The sequence below is a fragment of the Cnephaeus nilssonii genome (assembly GCF_951640355.1).
Source record: "Cnephaeus nilssonii genome assembly, chromosome: 21".
Taxonomy (NCBI): Eukaryota; Metazoa; Chordata; class Mammalia; order Chiroptera; family Vespertilionidae; genus Cnephaeus; species Cnephaeus nilssonii.
This window is the reverse complement of record NC_137092.1, coordinates 7,694,071-7,719,804: the sequence shown is the minus strand read 5'-3', so window position 1 is coordinate 7,719,804 and position 25,734 is coordinate 7,694,071. Positions and strand designations below refer to the sequence as shown.

Genomic DNA, 25,734 nt, shown 5'->3' with positions numbered 1-25,734 from the left:
AACTCCCCTATTTCTGTCAGCCTCCCCGCATCCAATGTGTGACATTCTCTGGTGTTTTCTGACCTTAAGACAAGAATTAAAATTTTAATCAGCAAATGACAATGTTCACTGAGTTCATGACTTTGGTAAATGTCACCAAGTGGAGTTCAACCCCCCCACCCCACCCCCTCCAGTCCCTACCCCACATTAATGAAGCCTGTGTCACTTGCGGCAGGGGGCGGGGTGGGGGGCGTGCAGAAGGACTGGGACGGGGGCTTCCCGTTAGCTCAAAGCCCAGCAGCTTGTGGACACAGCAGATGGACACAGGGCCGGAGCCTGCTCCCTCCCTCCCGGGCACAGTCCCGAGGGGTGGGGCGTGGAGAAGCCCACACCCTGGCCTCCGGGAGGGCAGGCTCTTACTGTCTGACTCTGCTAAAGCTGTCTCATTTGTAGCCTAAATAATTCACTCCCCGACCTCTCAAGGAGCATTAGAGGGAAAACAAAACCCGACCCAGACCTCCTGCTCAGGTTGCGGCTGCACGCCAGGCCGGCCGGGAGGCTGGGGAGAAGACCTAGGCTGCGGAGATGAGAGATGGTCCGCCTTCAAAGGTTCCTGGGGGCCGGCAACCTTCCAAAAGCAGCTTGGGGCCTGGTTCTGTATGGCACTCAAGCTAAGAATAGTTTTTACATTTTTAAAAAGTTCTTTTTAAAGAACGAAACAAATGAAATAAACAACCACCAAAGGAAAAGATACCAAAGAGACTTTTCGTGGCCTGAGAAGCCTAAAATAGTTATCACCTGGTCCTTTCCAGAAAGTTTGCTAACCCTAATCCACGCCCCAGCCTGGAAGGTGATGAACTTTGACCTACCCCTTGACCACCTCGCCCAGTGACAGAGCCTCTTCAGTCGTCAGAGTTTTGATATTTACAGTCTGGTGAGAAGCTGGTGTCCTTGTTCATCCCATTACCCAAAACAAAACAAAGTCAAAACACGAAGAGAAACCCTGGAATGGGATGAACAGTCTTAGTTCTACTGCACAGGGGGAGAGGGAGGGAGGGAGAGAAGCAGGCAGGGACTGAGACTCAAGCCCAACCCGTCGCCTGAGGGTCAGAATTCAGCACTGTCCACCCCTCTCCAGTCTTGACACCCCTCCTCTCCAGACCCCCCGCCCCCCACTCTGCATCCCAGCCATCCCAGCTGAGCCTAGCAGTCACTGAGGCTGGAATTCTCTTACCGATGAGCTACCCAAGTCGCCTGGGTCTCAGTCCCTGAAGGCTGTGTGTCTACCCGGGAACCCTGGACAGAGGTTCCGCCCAGCCCAGCGGGACCTTTGAAGGGCTGACCAGCCTGGACCCCACCCAGACCCTCTCTTAGCACCGGAGAGGTACAGCGTAAGGATTCTGGAAGAGATGGGTCAGAGTGGGCAACAGGGCTGCCAGCTCAGTGTCCCAGCTGTAACGGCTCCGTGACTCTGGGCTGTCATGGGGCCCGAGGGCAGAGTGGAGATCCAGCGGCCCCACATCGGGGTGTGTCGGCATTCTGGGTCATTTCAGGTAGGAGAGCAGTGACCTTGGTAAAATTCCTGCTGTGGGATCTCCCGAGAAAAATGTTGCTGCTGTCCAGCCAGTTCTTTGAAGGTTCCTCTTCCAGAGAAAAAAACAACATGGGCCCTGGCCAGCTTGGCTCAGTAGATACAACGTCGACCTGCGGACTGAATGGTCCTGGGTTCAATTCCAGGCAAGGGCACATGTCTGGGTTGGGGGCTCCATCCCCAGAAGGGGATGTGCAGGAGGCAGCCAATCAATGATTCTCTTTCATCATTGATGTTTCTTTCTCTCTCTCTCTCTCTCTCTCTCTCTCTCTCTCTCTCTCTCTCTCTCGCTGAAAAAAAAAAAAAGCAACATGGAAGGCGGGGTGGGAATCCCACATCCAGGCCAAGTGAAAAGGTCAGTAGTTAGAGAGTTGGAGGCCCACGCTGTGAGACCTTGGGCAAGTCACTTCACCTCTCTGGGACTGTTTCCTCACCTGTTCAAACAAGCAAACAAGCAATAACTCCAGGTGCTCGGATGGCGGTGATTTGAAGGTCCTGTCCATCCCTTGCCCAACAACGAACAGCCCAAACTGGCCCCACGTCGGCAGAAGCTTCGCTGGAAAGTTTGGTTGCATCTCTGTGTCCCTTCTGCAAGTCAAGCCAGGCCCAGGCAAAGGCTACGCAGCCAGTCTGCAGAGGGACACATGTCTTCCTCCAACATGTTAGCAGTTCTGGGATGTGGACTCACATGAGGGAGAGAAGCGGCGGGTGGTCAATGTCACCTCTTGTCTTTGTGCCCTGTGGCCAGGGAGTGGCTGAAGAGCTGTGGGAGTCTCACCCCCACTCCCCCAACACGCCCACAGCCTGGGGCCCAGAAGCCACAGTCTGGTACCACCTGCTTATGATCGAAAGCGTCTTTCGTCCATTCTCCCACCTGACTGGACACTCCTTGAGGGCAGGTGTTGTATCGTGACCTTCTGCTGGGTCCCCCAGGGGAGCCCAGCACACACTAGGTATAGGGCTGGAGGTCTGTCCATATCTGCTGAGCAGCTTAACTGAAACGCCCCTGGAAAAGGGGATGCTGCCTTTGACCTGGGGCGTGTGTCCAGGTAAGGGAACCTCCAAATTTGCTGGCTGATACCTTGCTTCAGTCCACGGCTCAGTCACGCTGTTCTGCCAAGGCCATGGCCCCCAGAACTATCGTGTCACCTAGAGAGCAAGTGAGGGGAGAAGGTTAGAGACGGGAACGAACACTCCCAGGATATGCAGGTCATTGCTGCCATCCCTCCCCGCTCATGAAGCCCAGCCTGGGAGAGCATGGCGGGGTGGCCCAGGCAAACAGAAACCAGGCACGTCTCATCACAGTGTGCTTCAGATTAGTTACCGAAATTGCCAAGCACAGTGATCTGCAGCCTACAAACCCAAACGTATGAAACAGTGACAGGCTGGCCTGGTGGCTCCATTGGTTGGAGCATTGTCCCATACACCAAGAAAGGCTGAGAGTTCAATTCCCAGTCAGGGCACAGACCCAGCTTGTGGGTCCCATCCCCAGTGAAGATGTGGATGGGAGGCAACCGATCCATGTTTCTTTCTCACATCGATGTTTTTTGTTCTCTCTCTCTCTAAAATCAATGAAAAAAACATATCCTTGGGTGAGGATTAAAAACTATATATAGTGACAAATGTTGCCAGCGCTGTGGGGAGGGTCTCCCTCTCCTCTGGTCTTAAATATTCTCAGGATGGCGGTCTCCTTGCCTGCCTGCAGAGAGGACGCTCTTCTTTATACGGAGAGCTGTTGCTCCCTCTGTTCTGTGCTCTGAAAATGTTGCTCATTCAGAACCCTGAAGGCAGCCTTCTCTTCTGTGTGTGTGTGTGTGTGTGTGTGTGTGTGTGTGTGTGTGTGGTGTGTGTGTGTGTGTGTGTGTGTGTGTGTGTTTGCTTACTGTGTGTGGGAGTGACCGGGGAAGGCAGAGGCAGAGTTCTGGCCTGACCCCGCACCCCCGGTACCATCATTTGTACAAACGGTGATGACAGAGCTACGGACTGGTTAACCGTGACCCTCATGGACTTGCTCCCAAGTCTGATAACGTTTTCATGACCCCTTGTTCTGTGGGGCAGGCAGCAAACCATGAATTCTCCCGGGTCACAGCCGGGCAAGGCAATTCAGCTAGAGGAAGGCAGGTGTGAGCCACGGGGAGCTGGGAATCCTGGGAGTGTGGGACGGGCCTGTGGCAGGGGTGGCCGGGAAGAGTGGCTACAGCAACATCCCCTCTGAATTACCTAGATCCATGGTCGGCAAACTGAGCTCGCGAGCCACATGCGGCTCTTTGGCCCCTTGAGTGTGGCTCTTCCACAAAATACCACGGCCTGGGCGAGTCTATTTTGAAGAAGTGGCGTTAGAAGAAGTTTAAAAAATTTGGCTCTCAAAAGAAATGTCAATCGTTGTACTGTTGATAGTTGGCTCAGTTGACTAATGAGTTTGCCGACCACTGGCCTAGATAATTGCCTCAACTCCCTGCTTTGTTCCTGTGGACCTGCCGTTTTCCAGGAGGCAAACTCGCTCCAGGCAGAGGAGGCAACCGAGGCATATGACGCATCAGGAAGTTTGCTCAGAAGGACAGGGCATTTCAAATCCAGAGGCCCTGGCTCCAGACCCCAGAGTCAAGACCGACCTGGGGGACTGTCTGGGGCTGTGCCCACATGGTTTGCAGGTCCCTCCTTAGGACACCCGACGTCTCCCAGGGCTCCTGCGCCCCCTTTTCCGTCCCAGAGGGAAGGGGAGCGGGAGGAGGATGAAGCATCCACGGGTGGGTACCTTGGTGGTTTTGACCTTGTGTCCCCGGATGCAGCTCCACCCCGACAGGTCCGGCAGCACCTTGCACTCCTCCCCCGGCAGGCAGGGCTCCATCTGGCACCACCACCGCTGCAGGACGATGGAGGCTGTGGGAGCAGAGCAATGGGGCAGCGCTAAGCTCTCTGGGAGTGCAGTGTGTGGTGGCGGGGGGGGGGGGGGAGGGGCGGTCTGTGCGGGATGAAGTGCCCACCTGCACACACCCCTGGCTTGAGCCCTGCATTTCCCTGTCTTTCCCCTACTCGGGCTGCCCAGCAAGGCCCGGCCACACAACCGTGTCAACCTCAACCCACGGAGCCCTGATCTCACCAAAGACAGTGTGGGGAGAAGGCAGGGGACCTGTGTTGAAGGCAACCCTCAAGCTGAGCCACCAGGTCATTAGCGGAGAGGCTCAGTCCCAACAAGCTCCTGGGTGTATGTGTGCGAGCCGTTTGGAGGGGTGCACAGAGCGGGCGTGCACAAGCAGGTGGGCATGTTCATAGTGCTGCCACGTGAGCGTGAGAAAATGGGCATGGGAGTGGCAGTGGGAAAGGAAGTAGGCCAGGAGTGAAGGAATGCACGGACGAGGGACTCCCACGTGCCCACGTGAGAGGGGGCAGAGGTCCAGGTGGAGGAGGCCTGGGAAGGAGGCCACAAATGCAGGAGTGAGTGTGCGGTGATGAGTCTAACGGGAGGTGAGAGGATCCGTGTGAGGCGGCGCGTCTGTGTGTGTGCCAGGCAGTGTGTGCCAGGCAGTGGGTGCCTGGCAGTGGGTGCCAGGCAGTGGGTGCCAGGCAGTGGGTGCCAGCCGGAGGGAGGTTTCTCATCTATGAAGCGGCATGGTCACGTCTGCCCGCCCCAGAGGTTGCCCCATCATCCGAGAGCTGACATGGAAACCCTGAGATGGGGAGGAAACTGTATCCCCAGCAGATGGCGAGGCCGAAAAGACAGACCTTCTTATCTCTCCCATCAGGCCCTCCCGCCAGGCCGGCCTCCCACTCACCGTCCACGCAGGAGGGCTTCGCCCGCGTGGTGCCAGCCACCTGGCCGGAGGAGCAGGAGCACTTGACGGTCTGGGAGCGCTCCTCGATGCGGTTCCGGTTGCAGCAGCGGTGAGAAGCCGTCACCTCGCAGGTGCCCTGCTTCACGGGGACTGGAGGGACCAGCAGAGGATCAGGGGACCCTGCTCCTCCCCAACCAACCCCCACCTGGGCACTCCTCCACCCCCTCCTCCCAGGTCAGGGGAGGAGGAAATGGAGGAGACCTTCCTGCTGCCTCCGAGTCCCTGTCCTTCCTGCTTCCCCAGCGAAGCCACACGCATCACACTCATGGCTTCGGGCAGAAGAGGACGCCCCACGCCAGCCCACACCTCCCAGCTCCCTCCGGGAGGGCAAGGGCCCCCGGGGCTTACAAAGCGTGGGAAGGATCATCCGCTTACACAGGCTTTACCATCCCAGGAGGAAAACCACAGAATTAGGCCAGGAGGCGAGACTGAAGCCCCCACCCGGGGCCTCTCTCCCTGCAGAACACCTTCTGGCCTGAAGGGGAAGGTGAGCCACGGCTCTGCCCACGTTTCCGGGGCCAGGGCAGCAGAGCGGGCAGCGTTTCCTGGGTGAAGAGCAGAGGAGGAGCCAGAACCCCTGGAATCTGTGGGCTTGACTCAGCCTCAGAGGAGATCTGCCTGCTGTCGAACGGGTGGGGTGGTGTCCAGCTCTCTAGTATCCTGGGAAACCTCTCCCCAGGTCCCACCACCTCCCCCAAACCTGTGGGAGCTGGAGGCTGCAAGGAAGCCGAGGCCAGGAGGGTCCACAGCCAGACCAGGCAAAGTGCCAGCAGCCAGCCGCCCGTGCTCCAGTTCCGCGCGGCCCGCTGACGCATCCTGCAGAGAGAAACGCACACCTTGCTCCACTCCGGGCACAAGCAGCCCCAGCCCCCCCCCCCCCCCCCCGCCCCGCGCCTCTCGAACATGTGCACTAGGAGGTAGGTAGGGTGCACCCCTTGTCCCCAGGCATCTCCCAGCCTGGCACAAACTCACGGTAGAAAGTAGTGAGTGCTTTCCTAGCTGAAAAGGGAGCAGGGAGGGAGACGGTCCTGCTGGAACCCGTTGTGGAGGTGACATTTAGGAGGGGCCTTGGAGGGTGAACCAGACATGGTCCCAGGGAGGGCGGTGCCCTGGGAGGAACCATAATGCTGACTCCCAGTTCTGGAGCACTTGACCCAGGTACTTCCCCAACAGGGTCTTGGATCCTCCACAGCTGTCCTACTACGTAGAATTATTTGTACCTATTTTACAGATGAGCACACTGATACTCAAGAAGCCCACAGACACACTAAACAGTCATCAATCAAGGACTGGCTAAATGTATTGGGGAGCATGGTACAAATGCCGTCCCATCCAGGCAGCTGTGGAAAAGAATGGGTGAACACTTTATGTGCCAGGCATGCAAAGATCTCTAAGGATAATCCACTATTAGGGGGCAGGGGCGGGGAAGGGCAGGACGGTGTGTATAAAATGTGTAAAAGGGAGGGAGTGTATGTGTTGTTCAAATATGCATAAGCTAGCTCTGAAAACGTTAAAAAAAAATCCTGATGACATTGGTTGTCACCAAGAAGGGGAACTGGTTGGCTGGGAGATAGAAAGGTAGAGAGAGACTTGTTTTTGTCCCTGTCACGCTTTTACATTTGGGATTTTGAACCCAGCAATTCAACTTAAACAAATTTAAATTTGAAAAGGAAGAAATGAAATGGAGGCGAATAGAAGTCAAATGACTTGCCCAAGGCCAGGCAGCGTGTGGGTGGCACAGCCGGGGAGCCTGCCCCATCCCCACTGCACCCCTTGCCTCTGCTCCCCTACCCTTCTCTTCGCCTCCTCCATCCTCAATGGTTCGGGCCTCCCAAATCCATCCCAGAAGATGGGCTAGAAATGGAGAGGACCCCAGGGAAGCAGAGGCACAGAGCAGCTGGGGGCTGCTGGGCCCCGGGGCATGGCCGGGCTCCCACAGGTGCCAGCACAGTGCTGGGAACAACAGAGGCCAAACCCAATGCCAGGACCTGGCAGCTCCCTTGGCAGGGTGCTGGGTCTCCCTACACCCCCGTTCTCCCCATCTTCAATGACCTCCTAACTCACCTTTATTGGGAGCTCCCAGCTTCTGTCTGTTCCTCCACGGGCCTCAGGCTCACTCTACCTAGACACGTAGGAAAGGTTCTTCGGGGGGGCTGCAAGGGACAGAGGGAGCGGTTGATTGGCGCTTCTGAGGGTGGAAGGGGGTGGGCTGAGCACTGAAGCAGAGCCCAGGATGCCAGTCTCTCCTGTGCCCTGGGAATCTGCAGGGGTCCGTGCAGGCTGTGGGAGCATGTAGGGTGCTGAGCCTCAGAAGAGGAGCTGAGGGAGTTCCTCTGTCCAGGAGGAAAGCAGGGCAGGGGGCGGGATGGCAGGAGGCGTCTAAGAACCAATGCTGTCACCTGTCTGGCCTTGGGAGGGAGCTGAAGGGCAGGGCAGGGGTCCGGAGCAGAATCCCACAGGACGCTGCTCAGAGGGGCACCTGGGACAGACCCCAAGGTCCTGAATCCTCTTTGCTTCCACCTCTTACCCCCCTCACACCTGCTTCCTGGACTCACCCAGGGATGGCTCAACTCTGACACCCTCACCCCCATTCCCACTCCACGGGGCCAGCCGGGGGGCCTCCAGCTCTCTGAGCCTCAGAGGCCCCAGCCCCAACAGCCTCTCCATTTCTTCCTAAGACCTCTCCTCCCTCAGCCTCCAAAGGGAGGTGGACGGAGGCAGGCAGGAGGATGCAGCCCAGCAAGAACCCAGACCTCTGTGTCCTGGGTCCCTGGAGTGAGAGCCCAGAGAAGACCCAGGGGGCAGAGGGCGAGGTGGTGCTGAGACCCTGGGGAACGGGTGCTCTGTGGGCAGAGGGTGCCCCAACTTCTAGGGGGACCTCTCCTCTGAGGGGGCATCTCCTCTCCCGGCCCCGTCAAGCACCTTCCCTTTCATCATTACAAATGCAGCTTCCTCTTCTCCCAGGGAGTCCATACCCCATTTCTCTCTGAGCTGCCACACTCTCCAACCCACCTGTCCTCTCTCTCCCATGAACCCCCAGACCCAAAAGACGTGGGGGGTCATTTAGGCTGGGTTTTTCTAGCATTCTGTTCTCTCCTTCAGGGAGAGCTGGAGAAAGAAGCTTCTGGGATTTGCTCTCGGGCTTCCGCACTCCTGCCTCAGTTTCCCAACCCGTTTCCCCCACCCCGATCCAGGCTATGGCGAGGCAGAGTTAGCAGCCAGCGTACCAGCAAGGGGTTGAGGATGGGAACCACAGACCTTTAACCTTCCCCTCCCTCCCCTCCCTCCCGGACCCCGAGCCCACTCAGTCCTCCCAATTCTGAGCCCCATCCGTGGGACCTACCTACCTGTCCCACGGCGGTGCCAGCGGCCAGCTCGGGTGCCGTCTAGTCCGGAGCCCTGTGACCCTCACCAAGTTGCTGCGTCCCCAAGGCGGCCAGGCTCCGACCCAATTGGCACCACCGCCATGTCGGCCCCTCTCTGCGCACTGGGGGAGCTCGGCCCGCCCGGCCAGCTCGGGAGGGCACAGCCAGGGTCCGTCCGAGGCTCCGGCCCGCGGGCCCGGGAGCGTGCAGCCGCCGCGCCGCGTCCTCCGCGCCGGGGGCCGCCCCCGTCCGCCAGCCCCGCGCGGGCGCCGCCGCCTCCTCCCGGGCAGCGCGGATCGCCGCGCACAGCGCCGGGGCCGGCGGGCGGCGGGCGCAGCGGCCCCTGGCGGCCCCGACAGGACGCGGGACGAGAAGACCTCCGACTTCAGTGGTTGGGTAAGGGTGCACCTCCCTCTGCAGGCTGGGGTCCCTCAGAGAGGTTCCTCCACATTCCCCAGGTAGTGCGGCTTCCCGGGGTGGGGGCGCTGAGTGTGAGGAGTGACTGCGCAGACCCTCAGGGCGTTTGAGCCTTGACGATTCTATGACTGCATTGTCTAATACTGCAGCCACTAACTGTTATGTAGTTTTAAAATGTAAATAGAAATCAGCCCAGCTGGTGTAGCTCGGTGGTTGAGCCTCCACGTATGAACCAGTTGGATTCCCGGTCAGAGCACCTGCCCAGGTTGTGGGCTCAATCTCCAGGAGGAGGTGTGCAGGAGGCAGCCAAGCTATGATTTTCATCATTGATGTTTCTGTCTCTCCCTTCCTCTCTGAAGTCAATAAAACTATATTTAAATAGAAATAGAAGTCAAATAAAATTTAAAGATTGAGATTCTCATTTGCACTCGCCACATTTCGAGTGCTCGGTAGCCACACGTAGCTAGGGACTCCTGTGTGGGCCGCAAAAAATAGAGAACATTCTCTCACCGTGGCACAAAAGGAGGGATGCGAACACCAACTTGGGAACCAAACCCTGGAGACCCAGTTTCTTCGTCATAAAAATTGCGATGTAATTGCAATTTTGTAATCGCTGCAGGGTAAGATTTTGGATGTGCACAAGCATTAGACAAGTGGGAGAAGGTGGTAGTCTGTGATTTTGTCTCTTTAGGAGGAGGGACAACCCTCTTAGGTAGGGAGGGCTTTGGGGTCAGGGAAATGGAGAGGGGAAAGGCAAGAGGAAAAAGCTCAATTCTGAGCTCTGAGCCACTGCGTGTAGCCTGGATAAAGCGGCCTTAAGGATGCCCAGCCCCCTCCGTAGCTGAGGCCTGACACTGAGTCTCATTTCTTAGCAGAAGAGAATATCTCACAAGTCTGCTTCTTCACAATCCCTCCCCTCACCCCCCCCCCCCCTCCTCCTTTTCCTTCTCAATCTCTGCTGCCTCAGGGAACCTTCTCACCAGGTTCTGGGGCAGTCTGAGGAGGAGGAGGCTGATGATGCCAAGAACAGGAAGTGAGAGATTCAGGGAGTGGAGAGCCTGAGGATTTGGCTCTGGTCAGCAGGCTGTTCTGGAGCCCAGGAGAGCTGTTGACATCCCTACTGACCATCTGGTGCTGGAACTAGGGCTCCCTGGGCCCTGGCTCTGTGGCCCGCTTGCAGCCACACCCCGCTGGGTGCTGCAAAGCACAGGGATTGGGGAGCTGGGCGACACAGAGAAGCGGGAAGCAACCTGTCCCAGAAACACTGAATAATAAAAATAGCCAGGCTGTTATATTTTTTTCTTCAGTCTTTGGCTTGCTGCTTATGCCACTGATCTGAGCACTGGCTCCAGCTTTCCTCAGGCAGGAAGGAAATGTCCATAGCAGCAGCACGTTCTTTATCCACGCAGCTGCCGGTGCCACTCGATGTGCCTGTGGACTCATTTGTCTTCTTCTTCTTGTGGCTTATTTTCCTTTGGCTCTCTCTGGCCTGAGTGCAGGCGTAATCACAGAACGTCTGAAAACCGGAGTGACCATTATGAGATTTCTATTTGAAAGCTACTCTTCTGGGGGCACAGTTTAGGCCCTGAACAGAGAGGATTAGGGTCAGGAAGCACACTGCCCACAAAGCCTAGAGGTGGAGTCCCAACCGTGAAAGGGGTGCGAGTGGCCCCTGAGGACTACCCCTGACTTGCATTAGGGCCACAAGAGCCTTGTCTCCATTTGGACCATGGCGGGGGGGGGGGGGGGGTGGGGGGGGGGCGGGGCGGGGGGAGAGGGGAGGTGTCCCTGGAGGCCTAGTGGTCAACTCCCAGATACCACTGTCCCCCCTTCCCAGGCAGGAAGCTTAGCCTGGCCTCTGTCTCCCCCTGATGGCAGACACAGAACTTGGTCAACATCCCCGGACTGCTCTCAGCCTCTGCCTGAACCCCCCCACTTCTCAATAAGCATTCACCTCCCTCTTAAGCCTTCCTCCCGATCCCCACAAATCAGCATGGTTCTTCAGACAGAATCGTTTGGGCATCCTGGGGCTGACATGAGTGTGAATCTTTCACTGGCTGTGTGACCTCTTAGGGCAAGTCGTGTACAATGACAGGAGCGTCATCAGTAAAATTAAAAAAATAAAATAAAGCCCATTTGAAGGGTTGGTGTGCGGTATCAATGGCCTAGTCTAGTGTATGGGAAGTACTTTGCAGAGGGCATCCTAAGTAGTGAGTCCTCCATACGGTAATTCCTGTTATCATCCCTGCTGTGGCCAGGGGTCCTGAGAAACACGGTGGAGGAGGAGTGGCAGCTACGCGCCCAGATCCAGGTGGTCTTCACGGAGCCCGGGGACTGGCAGCGCCTCCGTTCAGCACGGCCGGCTCCAGCCTGCGCGGTCACCACCCCCGCATCACACCCCGCACCAGCCCGCTCGCCCTCCCGCCAGCAGCCCCCATCGGAGGAGGCGCTGTCACACCCAGGGCTTCACACCCCGCGGTCCCCGGAGCGGCTGGCTGCGCTCCGAGTTCATCAGCCCCGCCCGGCACCCTCCGGGCGGGCCGGCCCGGGGCGCCGAGCGCTAGGAGACACCACCCTCCCGTCACAATGGGGAGGTTCTAGCCCAGGTCGGCTCCGGAGCTCGGCTGAAACCCGGGTGCCTGCTCTCCGTCCCCTCCTCCCCACAGCGGACCGGTCCTTCGCCAAAGAACCGGAGGCGGGGCGAAGGCGGAACGGGGAGGGCGGCGGCTGGGAGCGGGGGAGGCGGGGCCGGGAGCGAGCGCCGCCCCCCGCGAGCCCCATGGGGCGGGGCCACGGCCGAGGGCGGGGCCGGGCGGCAGCATGCTAAGCCGGGTGCGCTCAGCCGTGGCGCACCTGGTGAGCTCGGGGGGCGCCCCGCCCCCGGGCCCCAAGTCTCCGGACCAGCCCGAAGCGACCTCGCTGCTGCCCGCCGTCCCTCCGGAAGCGCCCAGGAGTCCCCCGGCGAAGGCTGGGAGCGGGAGCGGGAGCGCGAGCGCGGCGCCCGCCAAGACCGCGGAGGCTCGAGCGAGCTTCTCCCCGACCGACCTTCCTGCAGCTGAGCCCGGGGGGGGCTGCGTCGCGCCGACGACCACGCCGGCCGGGCTGTGCAGAGTCCCCCGGACACCGGCCGTCGCCTGCCCTGGAGCACGGGCTACGCCGAGTGAGCGTCCCTGGGGGCACCCTAATTAGGATGGGAGTCCCACCCACCCCCTCCTCACCTCGGCATCCCGGGAGCTGGGGTGCGCCGACCCCCCCCCCCCCCCGCGCCACGGTCGGTGCCCAGCAGCCCCCCTTTCCCCAGATCCCTTGCTATCGATGACCATGGGCTGCGGGCCGCACCTCTCCCAGCCCTTCCTCCAGCCGGTGCCGCCTTCCGCGGGACCTCCCGGGTCCTGGGCTACCCTCGCCGCGCCGCCTCCGGCGCCTGGTTCTCTCCTGGAGCCCGGAGGTGGAGGACCCCGCGAAGGATGAATGGGCCGGTTCTCAGTCCGGCCCGGTTTTAACGCCTAAGGGAGGAAAGGTTTCAAGGAGCGGGAGCCTCTTCTGATAGAGGCGATGGCGGCTGCGAAGACCCGCTCCCGGACTTCCCGACCCCCGCGCCCCAGTTCCCGGTCTCTCTTCTCGTTCCCCTCCCCCTCCACACCCAGAAATAGCCCGCGACACCTGGCGGCCGTGGCTTCCCCTGGGGCAGGGGCGGGGCCGCGCGGGGAAGCGGAGAGTCCCCTTTGAACGCCCCTCCGCGGGCGCACCGCGCGGGCCTGGCGGGGAGGTGGCCCCGGTGGGCGCGGCCCGCGGGCTCCCCGGGCTATGAGTCTATTTCATGCCTGTGCTGGGCGAGCGGAGCACTGAGGGCGAAGGGGGTGCTGCTGATCTCGCCGAGGGGGGTGGCAGGGGGACCCGTGGCCGCCCCGCCAGCTCGTTACCTTCCTATTTTGGAAGAGTGGATGGTCAGGGGACTCCTGCGCAGGCCAGGTGGACTTCCACCCCTGCCCTATTTCAATTCCTCTTCCGGATCGGGGCTGGAGCACTTCCTCCTTGCCAGAGCAGCCGAAACTTTCACCGGTGGTTTTAGGATGAGGGTGGGTGTGCCCATGAGGGTGGGGTGCTGTGGACCAGGCACTAGAAGAATTGATTGGGTTTCAGGTGGGAAGTAGGGTCTTGACGGGCAGGGAAGTAAAACCTCATGCTCCCAACAGGCGTCCCCCCCTCCTCCACACCCTCCCCAGCACCCTCAGGGATACCCGCTTAGCCAGGGATGGGGACCTGAGGCAGACAGGTGCTGCTGCCGGCCTTCCTGTGAGGTGGTGGGGCCTGACACCCTGACAGAACTCCCTGTGCCTCGCCCTGCCTCCCTTCTCCTCCTCACTCTGGCCTGGATCCCAGGAGGCCTTGACCTTTCTCGGCTTGGCCAGCAGGCCAGAGAGTGTGTGTGTATGTCTAAGGTGGGGGTTATTCCAGGGCCTGGTCTGGTGTCCAACCTGATGTGGTCACTCTGGCCTGGCAGGGTCATCAACGCTGGCAAGAGCCGGCACAATGAGGACCAGGCGTGCTGTGAGGTGGTGTATGTGGAAGGTCGGAGGAGTGTCTCCGGGGCACCTAGGGAGCCTAGCCCCGGCCAGGTAAGCCCCCAACGCCCTGCCCGGCCTCCAGAGACAGGGTGGCACCTCTGCCCAGCCATTCTAGGCATCTGCTTTTAAATCTGAAACATGCCAAGACCCACCTCCTACCTCCCCAGCTTTCTGTCTTCTGGCTCAGAATCCTTATCTGGCATAGATTCTACCACGTCAGTATGAATGTAGTTTTCCACTTAAAATGTAGACGCACGCGCATTTATGGATGAGCCGATTAATCACCAATGCTTATTTTTGCATTGGTGATTAATTAACACATCCATAAATACGTGAGCATCCTCCGAGTTTGGCTTTTTTGATGCTTGACTTTCTGATACAATCTAGGCCCTTGGTAAATGGGTGAGTAAATCTAACATTCTTTTATTACCAAGCTCCGACCTCCTCTCTCACGTGTGCGTGGATGCCCAGGGCTTGCTCTTCTCCCTGCATAAAACACACGCACCCACCACTCCTCTCTACTTTTCCTCCGCCAGGGACTCTGCTTCTACTACTGGGGCCTGTTTGATGGGCATGCCGGGGGCGGAGCTGCTGAGATGGCCTCCCGGCTCCTGCATCGCCACATTCGGGAGCAGCTAAAGGACCTCGTGGAGATACTGCAGGACCCCTCGCCACCTCCCCTCTGCCTCCCGTCCACCCCGGGGACCCCGGGTTCCTCGGACCCCTCTCACTTGGTTGGTCCTCAGTCCTGCTGGCCTTCACAGAAGGAAGTGACCCATGAGAGCCTGGTAGTGGGGGCCATTGAGAATGCCTTCCAGCTCATGGTGAGTGGGTGGCCAGGGCCAAGGGCCTGCTAGGCAGAGAGATACTCTGGTCAATTCTGTGTGGGAGTCAGGTGGCCTGCGGGGGGGGGGTGACCCTGAGGACCTACAATACCTTTGAAAGCCTGATCCTTGGGTCAGAGGGGAAGGAGAAGGGAGCGTTACACCCATGTCTTCCCTCCTGTCCTGCAGGGCAGCTTGGCTGGGCTGGTTTACTTTGGATGGAGGGGCGTGGCTGTAGGCCTGGAAGCTCTTCTTCATCCACCCCCTTTGACTCTTCCTCACGTGACAGGATGAGCAGATGGCCCAGGAGCGGCATGGCCACCAAGTGGAGGGGGGCTGCTGTGCCCTGGTGGTGGTCTACTTGCTAGGCAAGGTGTACGTGGCCAATGCAGGTGACAGCAGGTATGGGGGCCACACTCTTTGGGGTGGAGGAACAGAAGAGAGTGAGGTGGTGGGTGTTAAAAATCAAAGATGGAGGAAGTCAGGAGGGATCACAGACGGAAGGAAGGGCCTGGAAGAGCCTTATGGGAGGAAAGATAGGGGTGTGGTGGATGCTAGGTCCCTATGGGGGAAGGCCTGGTCTTTCTGGAATTCTCCACTAGGGGGCGGAAGAGAGACGAGCCCCATACCTTTCCTTTCTCTGGGCAGAGCCATCATTGTCCGGAATGGTGAAATCATTCCAATGTCTCGGGAATTCACCCCGGAAACCGAGCGCCAGCGCCTTCAGCTGCTGGTGAGTATGCACTGAGCTCCTGACTCCCATTCTTTGTTGAGTCTGTGCCTGTTGGTACCCTGCATCCTGAGGGCTCCCCCTGCCCCACCACACAGACAGCCCCTCACAGAGGAGTGCGGAGCCGAGCTGGTGGCTGGTGGAGGACGTAGCAGGAAGGAGCGTGGGCTGCTCCGTGCTCCCACGGTGGCCCCAGCTGAGGAAGGAAGTGGAGGCAGACGTGGGGAGGGAACCGCACAGGCCCTGAGGCAGTATGGTTTAGAGCTTTAAGCCCTGGCCTTGGAGCTGGGATTGAGTCCTGCTTCCAGGGCTTTGCTAATTGAGTGACTTTGGACAATCCCCTTGACTTGTATTTGTAGTTCCTGCCTTAAGGGTTGCAGTAGATGAGTTAATACCAGTTCCTATTAGACAGTGTGTGGCTCTAGTAAGCTCCACTTACGGGTCTGCCACAATTAAGATCATTTAGACACCAGGCCGTGCTGTAAGCCTAATGCCCTCTGGCCCTCTGCTCTTGTCTGGCCACTCCCGACCCCAGGGCTTCCTGAAACCAGAGCTGCTGGGTGGTGAATTCACCCACCTGGAGTTCCCCCGCAGAGTTCAGACCAAGGAGCTGGGCCAGAGGATGCTGTACCGGGACCAGAACATGACCGGCTGGTAACACTTCCCTCAGAGCTGGGCCAGTTCCCATGGCAACGCAACCAGTCCCTGGCCAACAGCAAGGTGGAAGCTGGAGGCTGGGCCAGGCTGGGAGCTGGGGCGGCGGGGGGGGGTGGGGGGGGGATGTGGCCCTTCTTAGGGGTTTGTGTGAGGAGCGTGGCTCCTAGGGGAGAGGGGCTTTGATGCCTGGGTGATGCCTCCTCTACTCCCCCCTCCCCAGGGCCTACAAAAAGATCGAGCTGGAGGATCTCAGGTTTCCTCTGGTCTGTGGGGAGGGCAAAAAGGTAAACTCCACGGTAGAGGAGGGAGAGGGCCGGAGAACCCACCAGGAGCTGTCTAGGGCGGTGGAGGCTCCCCCTGAGGGCAGGGGTGGGTGGGGCCTGGTTTCAGAGTCCGGGAGACAGATGGTGTGGGCTGCACTCCTCCCTCCTTCTGCTTAGGCTCGCGTGATGGCCACCATTGGGGTGACCCGGGGCTTAGGAGACCACAACCTCAAGGTCTGCAGTTCCAGCCTGCCCATCAAGCCCTTCCTCTCCTGCTTCCCAGAGGTGAGTGGTATGGGCGCCTCCTTACCCTCACCTTCCCTCTTCTGGGCTCCGGCCGGCTTTCGCCCCGGTGCCCTGTGCCCGCAAGCTCCCTCTCCACCCTCCTTCCCCGCCAGGTTCAAGTGTATGACCTGACACAGTATGAGCACTGCCCCGACGACGTGCTCGTGCTGGGGACGGACGGCCTGTGGGATGTCACCAGCGACTGTGAGGTAGCCGCCACGGTGGACAGGGTGCTGTCGACCTATGAGCCCAATGACCCCAGCAGGTAGGGGTTGCATGGGCAGTGAGGGGTGACAGTGGGGAAGGAAGGGGCCACGGGAAGCAATGAGGGCCTGTGTATCTGTCTCCCCACGGGCATGCCGGTCCATGACTGTGCGCGTGTGCTCCTGGCAGGTACACAGCTCTGGCCCAAGCTCTGGTCCTAGGGGCCCGGGGCACCCCCCGGGACCGTGGCTGGCGTCTCCCCAACAACAAGCTGGGTTCCGGGGATGACATCTCTGTCTTCATCATCCCCTTGGGAGGGCCAGGCAGTTACTCCTGAGGGGTTCAGCCCCTGACCCTCCCACCGCCATCCCAGCCTCTCCATGCTTAATCCGCTCCCAACCCAAATTCTGAACGTGTCCCTCCCCCTGACCTTCTTTAGTGGCAATTTAACTGAAGAAGGGGTGTCCCTTAGATCCAAAATCACAGCTACTGGCAAATAAACCAGATGGATAAAAATGTGTCTTCATTTCTTTGTGTAGAAATCGAAAGGTAACAAAAAGGCCCTTGGGCCGAAACCGGTTTGGCTCAGTGGATAGAGCGTCGGCCTGCGGACTCAAGGGTCCCAGGTTCAGTTCCAGTCTAGGGCATGTACCTTGGTTGTGGGCACATCCCCGGTGTGGGGGGTGTGGGAGGCAGTTGATCAATGTTTCTCTCTCATCGACATTTCTAATCTCTCTATCCCTCTCCCTCTCTGTAAAAAATCAATAAAATATATTAGAAAAAAAAAGTCCTTGGGGTGGTAGAAAGTATACCAGAACAGTCCTGGTGTACAAGCATTTCATATTTGCCCCCTTATTTCTACCCCTACCAACACGAAAATGTAGTGTTCCCCGTTTCTGTCTTCTGCCCTTTGCTCTTCCCACTCCATGCACTCTCCTCCCTGCTGCGGCCTCATCCACCTGCTGATGCCATCCAAGTCAGCATTTCCAGCCCAGACCTCTCCTGAGCTTTAGACCCCCCCATGTCCCCCTCGTCTGCGGAACATGGAGGCATCCCCCAGGCACTGCAGCTCAACATGCCTCGGACTGAACTCACCACTTTCTCCACACACATGTGCCTTCCGGCTCGTCCTCTCAGCCGCTCAAGTTGGAAACTGGTCTTGGACTTGGTCACCCTGGCTTCCGTCTCTTCCTCATTAAGCTAACCACTATTTCTGATTATGTATTTTAAAAACATTTCATATTTCTCCACTTATTTCTACCCCTGATGTCACTACCTTAGTTTTTTTTACTGCATTAGCTTCCTAACTCATCTCCCATCCCTGTCTCCAGGCCACTCCCCTGTTTTCCCTAATATACCCGGGACATAACAGAGTGTCCTTTCTGCAGAGTGAATCTGAGTTGGCTATTCCCTTGAGAGAACATTTCCATGGCTCCTTCCTGCCATTTAGAAGAACACTCAGTTCTTGAGGGTGGTGGCATACAAGGGCCTTCATGATCTGGCCACTGTTTCCTCCTCTAGCCTCACCACCCACCACCACCCTCTCTTGGGGTTTCCTTTCCGTGACTGTGGGCCTGTGGTAGCTCCAACCATTTAAAATCTACACATTGCCTTGAACACTTCACCTGCCCTTCAGGGCTGGGCGTCCCACAGCCCATGCATGCCCCGCTACGGTGACTGCCTCCTTTTATTACTGTCTGTGTTAGGAGCTGGTATGAAGCAGCACTTAAGAGCCAGAGTTCTAGGGCCCTGCTGTTTGGGTTCTGGCACCAGACCAACACTAGCTCAGTCACCTCAGTGAGCCTCAAGCTGCTTCTCAGTAAAATGGAGATAACAGTACTACCTCATAAGGCTGTTCGTGTACATAGAGCCAGGCCCATGCAGTAAGGGTTCAATAACTGTTAGTTATCTTTAAGTTGTCTGTATTCTGAATTTAGACTGTAAGTTGTTTTAATATATATATATATATATATATATATATATATATATATATATATATATTGATTGATTCCAGAGAGGAAGGGAGAAGGAGAGAGAGAGCTAGAAACATCAATGATGAGATGTTTGCATGCCCTATATCAGGGATCCAGCCTGCAACCCAGGCATGTGCCCTTACTGGGAATCGAACCATGACCTCCTGGTTCACAGGTCTACGTTCAACCCCTGAGCCATGCAGGCCAGGCTAGACTGTAAGTGCTTTGAAGGCAGAGATTGATCTAAACTGAGCACACACATCTCCAAGTCCACACTCAAGGCCTGGGGACCAAAGTGCTCGGACCTCGGCTTCTCTATTTATTAAGTGTGGGTTGCACTTCGGATCTTAAAAGTCTCTATGGTTTCTAACATGCATTCACTCGGCAAATAATCTGGTGAAACCCATTGTGCCCCACCCAGTGGGAAGGGACAGGTTGGAGGAGCACGGGGCCAGCTGGGAGACAGCACCTGCTTTGGAGCCGAACAGACCCAATGTCCGAATTCTTGCTGAATCACAGAGAAATAGCAAAAATCGAGGCAAGCCACTTGGCTTCTCTGAGCCTCAGTTTCTCGCAGGCAAAAGGGGGTGGGTATACTTAACCCAAAGATGTGTGGTGCGTAGTAGGAGGGCGGAGCTATGTAGTGTGCCCAGCACAAGCTAATGAAACGTCCTCAGCTTCCACCCACCTCCTCAGCCACCTTTCAGGGAAGGACACACGCGTGTAGGTAAATACCCAACGCGTTCATCCAGACCAGGCTGTGTCCCTGGCGGCACAGAAACCATACTCTTCGGGTGGGAGGGTGGGCTCCGAACTCCCAGCTGGGGACCTGGATTTCCTGGAGCGCCCTTTGATGGGTAGGGAGGTAGAAATTGGACTCATGCAAAGTCCAGGCGAGGGGTGGGGAGGAAGGAAATCGTGAAGTGGACCGCTGGCCCGGGTCACAAAGATTCTGAAAAGTTCTCAAGACTGGGGGTGGGGGTGACACTGGGCTGGACAGACTTGGCCAAGATCCTAGGAGCGGAGGGTGGGCCTCCCCGCACCCCCTCCTCCCGGAGGCCGCTCCCCGGTCCCGCCTCCCGCGGGGTCCCAGGTGGTGCCGGCGCGGGTGGCTGGGCGGCCACGGGAGGGCAGCAGCGGCCCTCTCCCGGCCGCACCCCGAGCGCCTCGCAACTTTCCCGACGCCGGGCCGCCCCTAGGGGCCGGGGAGCGGGGCAGAGGGTCCTGGGGAGAGGGGCCGCCCCGCCCGCCGCCCACGCCTCGCAGCCCTAGCATCTCCTCCGACCCCGGCCCCGGCGGCCCCAGGCCCGGACTCGGACCGGCGGAGCCCGGGCCCGCCCCTCCCCAGCCGGCCCGCCCCTCCCCTCCCCTCCCCTCCCCGGGCGGCGCGGCGGAGGGCGGGGCGGGGCCCTCGGGTCAGTCTCTGCCTCGGGCACCGGCCGCGCAGCTGAAGGCGGCCGAGCGGAAGGTACCCTGGGCCGGGGGCTGGGGGTGCGGGCGTCCCTGGAGCTCGTCCCGGGAGAGCACTCTCCCCCCATCCGCTTGGCCGGAGCTCGGGGCGCCGGCTGGGGAGGGGGCCTGGGCCCGAGCGCCCGCCGCCTTCCCGCCCTTCGGACGCGGCGTCTGGGTGCGCGGGGGTCCGGCCGGCTCGGCCCTCCCGGGGCTGCGGCCAGGGCCCCGGGACCTGCCCCGCCGGGCCCCTCCCTCCTGGTGTCCGAGCCGGAGTCCTGTCCCTTCCCGTCCCGGCTTCCCGGAACCTGCCCCGCCGGGCGAGCGGACAACTTGAGTCTCCGCGGGAGAGGCCCGGCCCAGACCGGGCGGCCGAGGAGGACCTGGGTGCGGTGCGGGGCGGGTGCGGGCCCGGGCCGAGGCCGGTGGAAGTGGGATCTTCCCCAGGCGGGGCCGGGGAATGGCGGGAAGAGGGGCGGGGTGTGATCTGCGGGGGCTGCCACTGTTCTGCGGGGTCCGGACACCGCCCTAGACGGTTCCTGGAGCCGGCCCGGCCCGGCCGGGGTGGGAGGCCGGGGGGAGAGGGAGGGACCCAGCTCCTGTGTGTGTGTGTGTGTGTGTGTGTGTGTGTGTGTGTAAGGATCTCCTTTCTTCCAGCCCTCGCCTCCCCCTCCCCCTTCCCAACTTGGTCTGGGCTGGGAGACCCTCGGCCGAGTTCTGGCTGTAAAGTTGGGGAGATACCGGATTCCCCCCCTAGACCTCCGGGTGGTTGGCAGGGCCCGTTGGGCCTGGGTCATCTGGGAATGGAGAGAGTGAGGACGGACGGACGGACGGGGTGGATGTCTGCCTTGTCCCAGGGGAGGCCCCAGGAGTTCCAGGCTCCGTTCCTGGCCGGCTCGTGGCCCCCCTGAGGGTCTGTCTGTGCGGCAGTGTCTGGGGCTGCTGCTCCTGGGGAGCTGTTGTCCTTGCCATCTTGGCCTTCGTCCTCAGAGTCCGGGCCCCGGGCCGGCCGCTCTTCGGCCCAACCAGAGCCGTTAGGGAAGGGCTCCAGGCCGCGTAACGTACGCCCTGGTCCCACTGCCGGTGCCACCGAAACTGCCCTGCTGAGGGAGGGCACGGGCACACCGAAGCCTAAGCAACCGGTGATCGCCCCCCACCCATGTCCGGGCTGCCCCCCCCCCCCAGCCTGTTTCCACACCGCCGACCCCTGGAACTCGTGGGAGGCGGCCGGGGGAGTTGGCCGCCTGGGAGTTGGTTACCTTTCTGAAGGATGGTTTCCGTTTTTTGGAGATCTGCCCCTCTTGCCTGTCTTTTGGGGTATCAGGGAGAGCCCCCTTCCAGGCCGAGAGAGCGTGGCTGTGTGCCGGCAACTATAAATTCTCTCTCACTCCTATCTACTTCCCTCATCCCAGTTTGTGTGTGAAGCGGAGGGAGGCCACCCAGGACCCCGCTGTCCAAGATAACGAGCCTTGGGGCTGGAATATTCGCCTCCTGCAAGGCAGACCAAGGCTGGGGTGCGAGGCGGCGGTATGTGGGGAGAAAAGGAGTTCAGCCCAGTTTGACAGGATGTGGGACAAAGAGAAAAAGCTAGGTTTTGGGCAGAGATCGGGTTACCATCTCCTCCTTTCTTAACTGCTCCCTGCCTGTTTGCTGCTGGGCCTGGCCCTCATTTGTCTCCCCTTTGGGGAGCTCCTCCCAGCCGCGGTTCCAACAGTCTGGACTCTCTCTTCCTCTAGGCCTACCCCCTGGGAAGTTCAGCGGCTGGAGGTCAGCTCCTCTCCCCTGGGGGGGGGGGGGGCGGGGGCGCCAGGAAGTGAGGCTCAGCTCAGGGGAGCTGGGAAGGTGTGATGAACTGTGCAGATGCTCGCTGGTGTGTGTGCTGGGGCGTGTGTGTGTGTGTGTGGGGGGGGGGGGGGCATGGAAACCCCAGGAAGCTGACTCCTCGCCCTGAGTCACAGGGAGGGGTGGGCAGGGCCTTGGGTGAACCGGCTGGACGGAGGGGAGGAAGGGGCTGCTCCGTGGAGCGGAGCGGGCGGAGGTGACTCCCCGGTGGATTACTCTCCGCCGCTCCGCCGCCGTGGATGTGTGGCTCCCGCGACAGTGTGGTCATTGTCCCCTGCCTGCGGCTCAGTGACCCAGTGTTGCTGCCAGGCCCGGGAGGAAGGGGGGAGGAGGGCGGGCTGCCCGAGTGTGGGCTGTGGGCACCGTGGGGACTGAGCCTCCTTTGTGTGACGGGGCTCTGGGAACCGGGATGGGGTGGGCCGGGGACGCCTGCTGGCTGCTGCCCTGCCCTCTGTCTGGGTGTCCCTCCCTCCGCTCTGTCCCACCTCGGGGATGGTACGGAGGCTCGATGGAGTCACACAGCCCTGCCTGGAGTGCCATCCCTGTCGTGACTGCTGAATGCGTGTTTGAGCCTCCCTTTCCTAACTTGTCAAACTAGGAAGCTCTCCATTTCCCTGCTAGGCTTCTGGGAACCGAGGGAGATGACTTTTGTCACAATGCCCCCCAGTTTCCGTTACCCACCTACCACCTGGTCGCCTGTGCTTCTGGCCCAGGCCTTTGGAGAGGAACCGCTCAATTTGTGGTCGGGTGGGCATGACTTGAGCTGGTTGCGGGACAGCGTGTTCTAGATTGTATCAGAATCCCGGTGACAAGTGAAGTCTGGCCCTTTGGGACATGTCCCGAGCACCCCCTCGAGGTGTCCAGGGCCCCACAGTGGGTGAGTGGGTTCGGTCAGAACTCATGTTGTCTGGCTCCCACGTGGCTGGGTCTTCCACCTCCCACTTCTGTGTTCTAACCCATGGGGGGGGGGGGTGACCTGTTCCTGACCCTGAGATAAGGAATTTCCAGCCCAGTTGCCCGAGCAATTGGTTCTTGGCAAGAACATGCCTGAGCAAGCCCCTTGCCCTCCTTTTGCTGGATGCTTCGGCTTCCGGGGAGGTCTTGGGGGGCCCAGAGAAACGCTTTGGGACTTACTAGGCCTCTCCCCAAACCCGCACTGCCTCTCCCCTGCCAGCCCCAGCCATGGCTGCGATCCGAAAGAAGCTGGTGATTGTGGGCGACGGGGCCTGTGGGAAGACCTGCCTCCTCATCGTCTTCAGCAAGGACCAGTTCCCAGAGGTCTACGTGCCCACCGTCTTTGAGAACTACATCGCAGACATCGAGGTGGACGGCAAGCAGGTGAAGGAGGGCCCCTTCCCATGGCACCTGGGACCCCGCCCAACACTGCACCCAGCGTGCCCTCCTTCACCACCAGGGCCTCGCTGCCCTCTCCCTGCGGGCGCCAGTGACAGTCAGGAAGTGAAAGTGCAGACAGGAAATCCAGATGCACCTCCCGGCTCTCTCCACAGTGACCCTTCGCCTCTGAGCTTTAAGCTCCCCCAACTGCAAAATGGGGGTAACGATAAGGCCTCCTTCAAAGGGTTGTTGTGAGGATTCAATAAAACTGACGCTCACCATGGCCATTCATAAGCAGCACAAAGATTAAGCGCTGATGTCTCAGGATTTAAAAAAAACCTCACCTAATTGGGGGTGGGTGACAGTGATTCCTGGCACTATTCCTGGCACGTAGCAGGTGCTCAGTGGGTGTTCGTGGAGCCTCAAGGACCAGTGGCTTCCGAGAGGACCTCTCGGTGGCCGGGTGGGGTGTGGCCAGGGCCCTGGGGCTAGCTACTCACGGCCCTGTGTGTCAGGTGGAGCTGGCCCTGTGGGACACGGCTGGGCAGGAAGACTACGATCGCCTCCGGCCGCTTTCCTACCCAGACACTGATGTCATCCTCATGTGCTTCTCCATCGACAGCCCGGACAGCCTGGGTGAGGGCCTGGAGGGAGGGGGCCAGAACGCTTTGCAATCAACCAACCCGAGGTCGCGCTTGCCTTGGCTTATTTCCGCCATCCTCGGAGGCGGGGGCTGTGGGGAGGGGTGCAGAGGGCCGTTCGCTTCCTTCACTGTGGGAACGCTGGCCCTTAGGAGGGCTCAGGGGAGAGGTTTTGAGCTGTCAAAGGGACTGTCATGCTCAACACCCTCTGAGATTCTGCTGTGGGGAGACCAGGGGCTTCAGGGAGGGGAGCTTCCTAGTCTAAGTGGGGGCACCAACACCTGTTGGGTCTTGTCTGTGCAGAAAACATTCCTGAGAAGTGGACTCCGGAGGTGAAGCATTTCTGCCCCAACGTGCCCATCATCCTTGTGGGCAACAAGAAGGACCTGAGGCAAGACGAGCATACCCGGAGGGAGCTGGCCAAGATGAAGCAGGTGGGTGGACGGCCAAGCTGGGCCCGAAGCCAGCCTTCTGCCCTGTTAGAGGGGTGGTGGCACCTACCTCCCCGCCCCCACCCCCCTCCCCCCCGTGAGGGAGGACGAGGGGGAGCCATCAGAATGAAGTGACTTGTCCAAGGTCACTTGGCATTTTGGTTTAGTCGTCTGTGGTTGGGGCTATTAAGATGAATAAGAAAATAAACCCATTAAAAGTGGCTGAAAGAAAGGCCCAGAGGGAGGGAGCTGGCTCATCAGGGCACCTGGTAAACGGTTCTCTAGCCAGGATTCATTTATCAGAGAAAGCTGCCAGAATAAGGAGCACGGACTACCCTGAGGATAATTATGCCAGGGTTTTAAACGGGACAGACGTGGTCAGGTCTGTGTTAGGAACGTTGCTCTGGCAGCCACACAGCAGAGGTTGGAAGAAAGAGAGCAGGGAGGCAGGGAGGTCCGTTCCGAGGGGCTAGATACCTGTTCAGGGAACAGAAGGATTTAGCGCGGGTCTGGGGCAGTGGAGAGAATTTTAACATAAACACGAGTCTTGGTCGCTGGCCCTGCCGCTGCCCAGGGTGCTGTGCAGGTTAGGGCTGGAGGTGTTTCTTCTGGTTACTACACCTATGGGTGTGGTAGGGAGATGCACCTGCCACCAGCTTCCCTTGACTTCTCACCTTCCGTCCTCCCAGGAGCCTGTGCGATCCGAGGAAGGCCGGGACATGGCGAACAGGATCAGTGCCTTCGGCTACCTTGAGTGCTCAGCCAAGACCAAGGAGGGGGTGCGGGAGGTGTTCGAGATGGCCACTCGGGCTGGCCTCCAGGTCCGCAAGAACAAGCGCCGGAGGGGCTGCCCCATTCTCTGAGACCCCCAAGGCCTCGCCTCCATCCCCACCTCGAGTCCCTTCACAGGGGCGCAGGGACACCCCAAGCCCCATCCTCTTAGGGCTCCGTGCTGAAGGCTCCCTTTTCCAGTTCCCTCCAGCCCAGGACTGCATCGAGTCTCCCAAGGCCCCAGCCCCAGTGGTGGTGGCAGCGGCGGGGACAGGCCCGCCCTCCCTCACGGCACTCTGGGAGCCTAGCTGTGCCCCGCCCTCCCGGAGCAGAGTTCTGCTGCTGCCTGGGTCTAGGGTGGGGCTCCAGGTCCCTTTGGCCTCGCCCGGAGGATCATCACACCAGCACTTTATACACTCCTGGCTCACGTGTCTGGGGAAGGGGGTTTGGAGGATGTAACCCAGAGTCCTGGGGCCTGGTATTTCTGCTTTGGGCAGGGGCCCTGTCTCTGGCTATACCTGCTGGGGGGCATGAATAAAAGGGCCACAGGCTTCAACGTGTACATGGCAGCTTCCT

The 25,734-nt window shown here is 59.6% G+C and overlaps 3 protein-coding genes across 5 annotated transcripts; 2 read left to right on the top strand and 1 right to left on the bottom strand.

The window, feature by feature from the left end:
• Nucleotides 1-1,086: 1,086 nt before the first annotated feature.
• TAFA3 (TAFA chemokine like family member 3) lies at nt 1,087-9,038 on the bottom strand. 2 transcript variants are annotated; one of them, XR_013812912.1, is made up of 7 exons: nt 8,751-9,038; nt 7,468-7,556; nt 6,104-6,219; nt 5,344-5,493; nt 4,326-4,450; nt 2,005-2,719; nt 1,087-1,690 (listed from the first exon to the last, which is right to left on the bottom strand). XR_013812912.1 is itself a non-coding variant. In XM_079760552.1 (6 exons), the coding sequence occupies exons 3-6, from the start codon at nt 6,216-6,218 to the stop codon at nt 2,708-2,710; spliced, it is 402 nt and encodes a 133-aa protein (XP_079616678.1). In that variant the 5' UTR covers nt 6,219; nt 7,468-7,556; nt 8,751-9,038; the 3' UTR covers nt 1,087-2,707. The 2 variants fall into 2 exon arrangements, 1 of the variants encoding a protein (XP_079616678.1); XM_079760552.1 differs by having other exon boundaries at nt 1,087-2,719.
• A 2,966-nt stretch (nt 9,039-12,004) lies between these two features.
• On the top strand, nt 12,005-17,196 carry PPM1J (protein phosphatase, Mg2+/Mn2+ dependent 1J). Its single transcript, XM_079760314.1, is given in 12 exon segments — nt 12,005-12,221; nt 12,223-12,249; nt 12,251-12,345; nt 13,690-13,804; nt 14,290-14,577; nt 14,867-14,979; nt 15,226-15,310; nt 15,843-15,961; nt 16,185-16,248; nt 16,405-16,512; nt 16,626-16,777; nt 16,906-17,196. Coding segments are annotated over 12 exon segments (1,530 nt in total). The 5' UTR covers nt 12,005; the 3' UTR covers nt 17,054-17,196.
• Nucleotides 17,197-19,884: 2,688 nt separating this feature from the next.
• Nucleotides 19,885-25,720, top strand: RHOC (ras homolog family member C). 2 transcript variants are annotated; one of them, XM_079761068.1, is made up of 5 exons: nt 19,885-20,157; nt 23,155-23,318; nt 23,831-23,951; nt 24,260-24,390; nt 25,077-25,720. In XM_079761068.1, the coding sequence occupies exons 2-5, from the start codon at nt 23,163-23,165 to the stop codon at nt 25,248-25,250; spliced, it is 582 nt and encodes a 193-aa protein (XP_079617194.1). In that variant the 5' UTR covers nt 19,885-20,157; nt 23,155-23,162; the 3' UTR covers nt 25,251-25,720. The 2 variants fall into 2 exon arrangements, with proteins under 2 accessions (XP_079617194.1, XP_079617195.1); XM_079761069.1 differs by lacking the exon at nt 19,885-20,157 and adding an exon at nt 20,411-20,525.
• Nucleotides 25,721-25,734: the final 14 nt, after the last annotated feature.

Bases quoted from the DNA above. Each gene is read 5' to 3' on its own strand.
- TAFA3 (XM_079760552.1), bottom strand. From the start codon at position 6,218: ATGCGTCAGCGGGCCGCGCGGAACTGGAGCACGGGCGGCTGGCTGCTG. The intron at 5,494-6,103 runs GTTTGGGGGAGG...TGGTCCCTCCAG, and splicing joins GCAGCCTCCAGCTCCCACAG to TCCCCGTGAAGCAGGGCACC. The intron at 4,451-5,343 runs GTGAGTGGGAGG...CTGCTCCCACAG, and splicing joins GAAGCCCTCCTGCGTGGACG to CCTCCATCGTCCTGCAGCGG.
- RHOC (XM_079761068.1), top strand. From the start codon at position 23,163: ATGGCTGCGATCCGAAAGAAGCTGGTGATTGTGGGCGACGGGGCCTGT. The intron at 23,319-23,830 runs GTGAAGGAGGGC...CCTGTGTGTCAG, and splicing joins TCGAGGTGGACGGCAAGCAG to GTGGAGCTGGCCCTGTGGGA. The intron at 24,391-25,076 runs GTGGGTGGACGG...CCGTCCTCCCAG, and splicing joins AGCTGGCCAAGATGAAGCAG to GAGCCTGTGCGATCCGAGGA.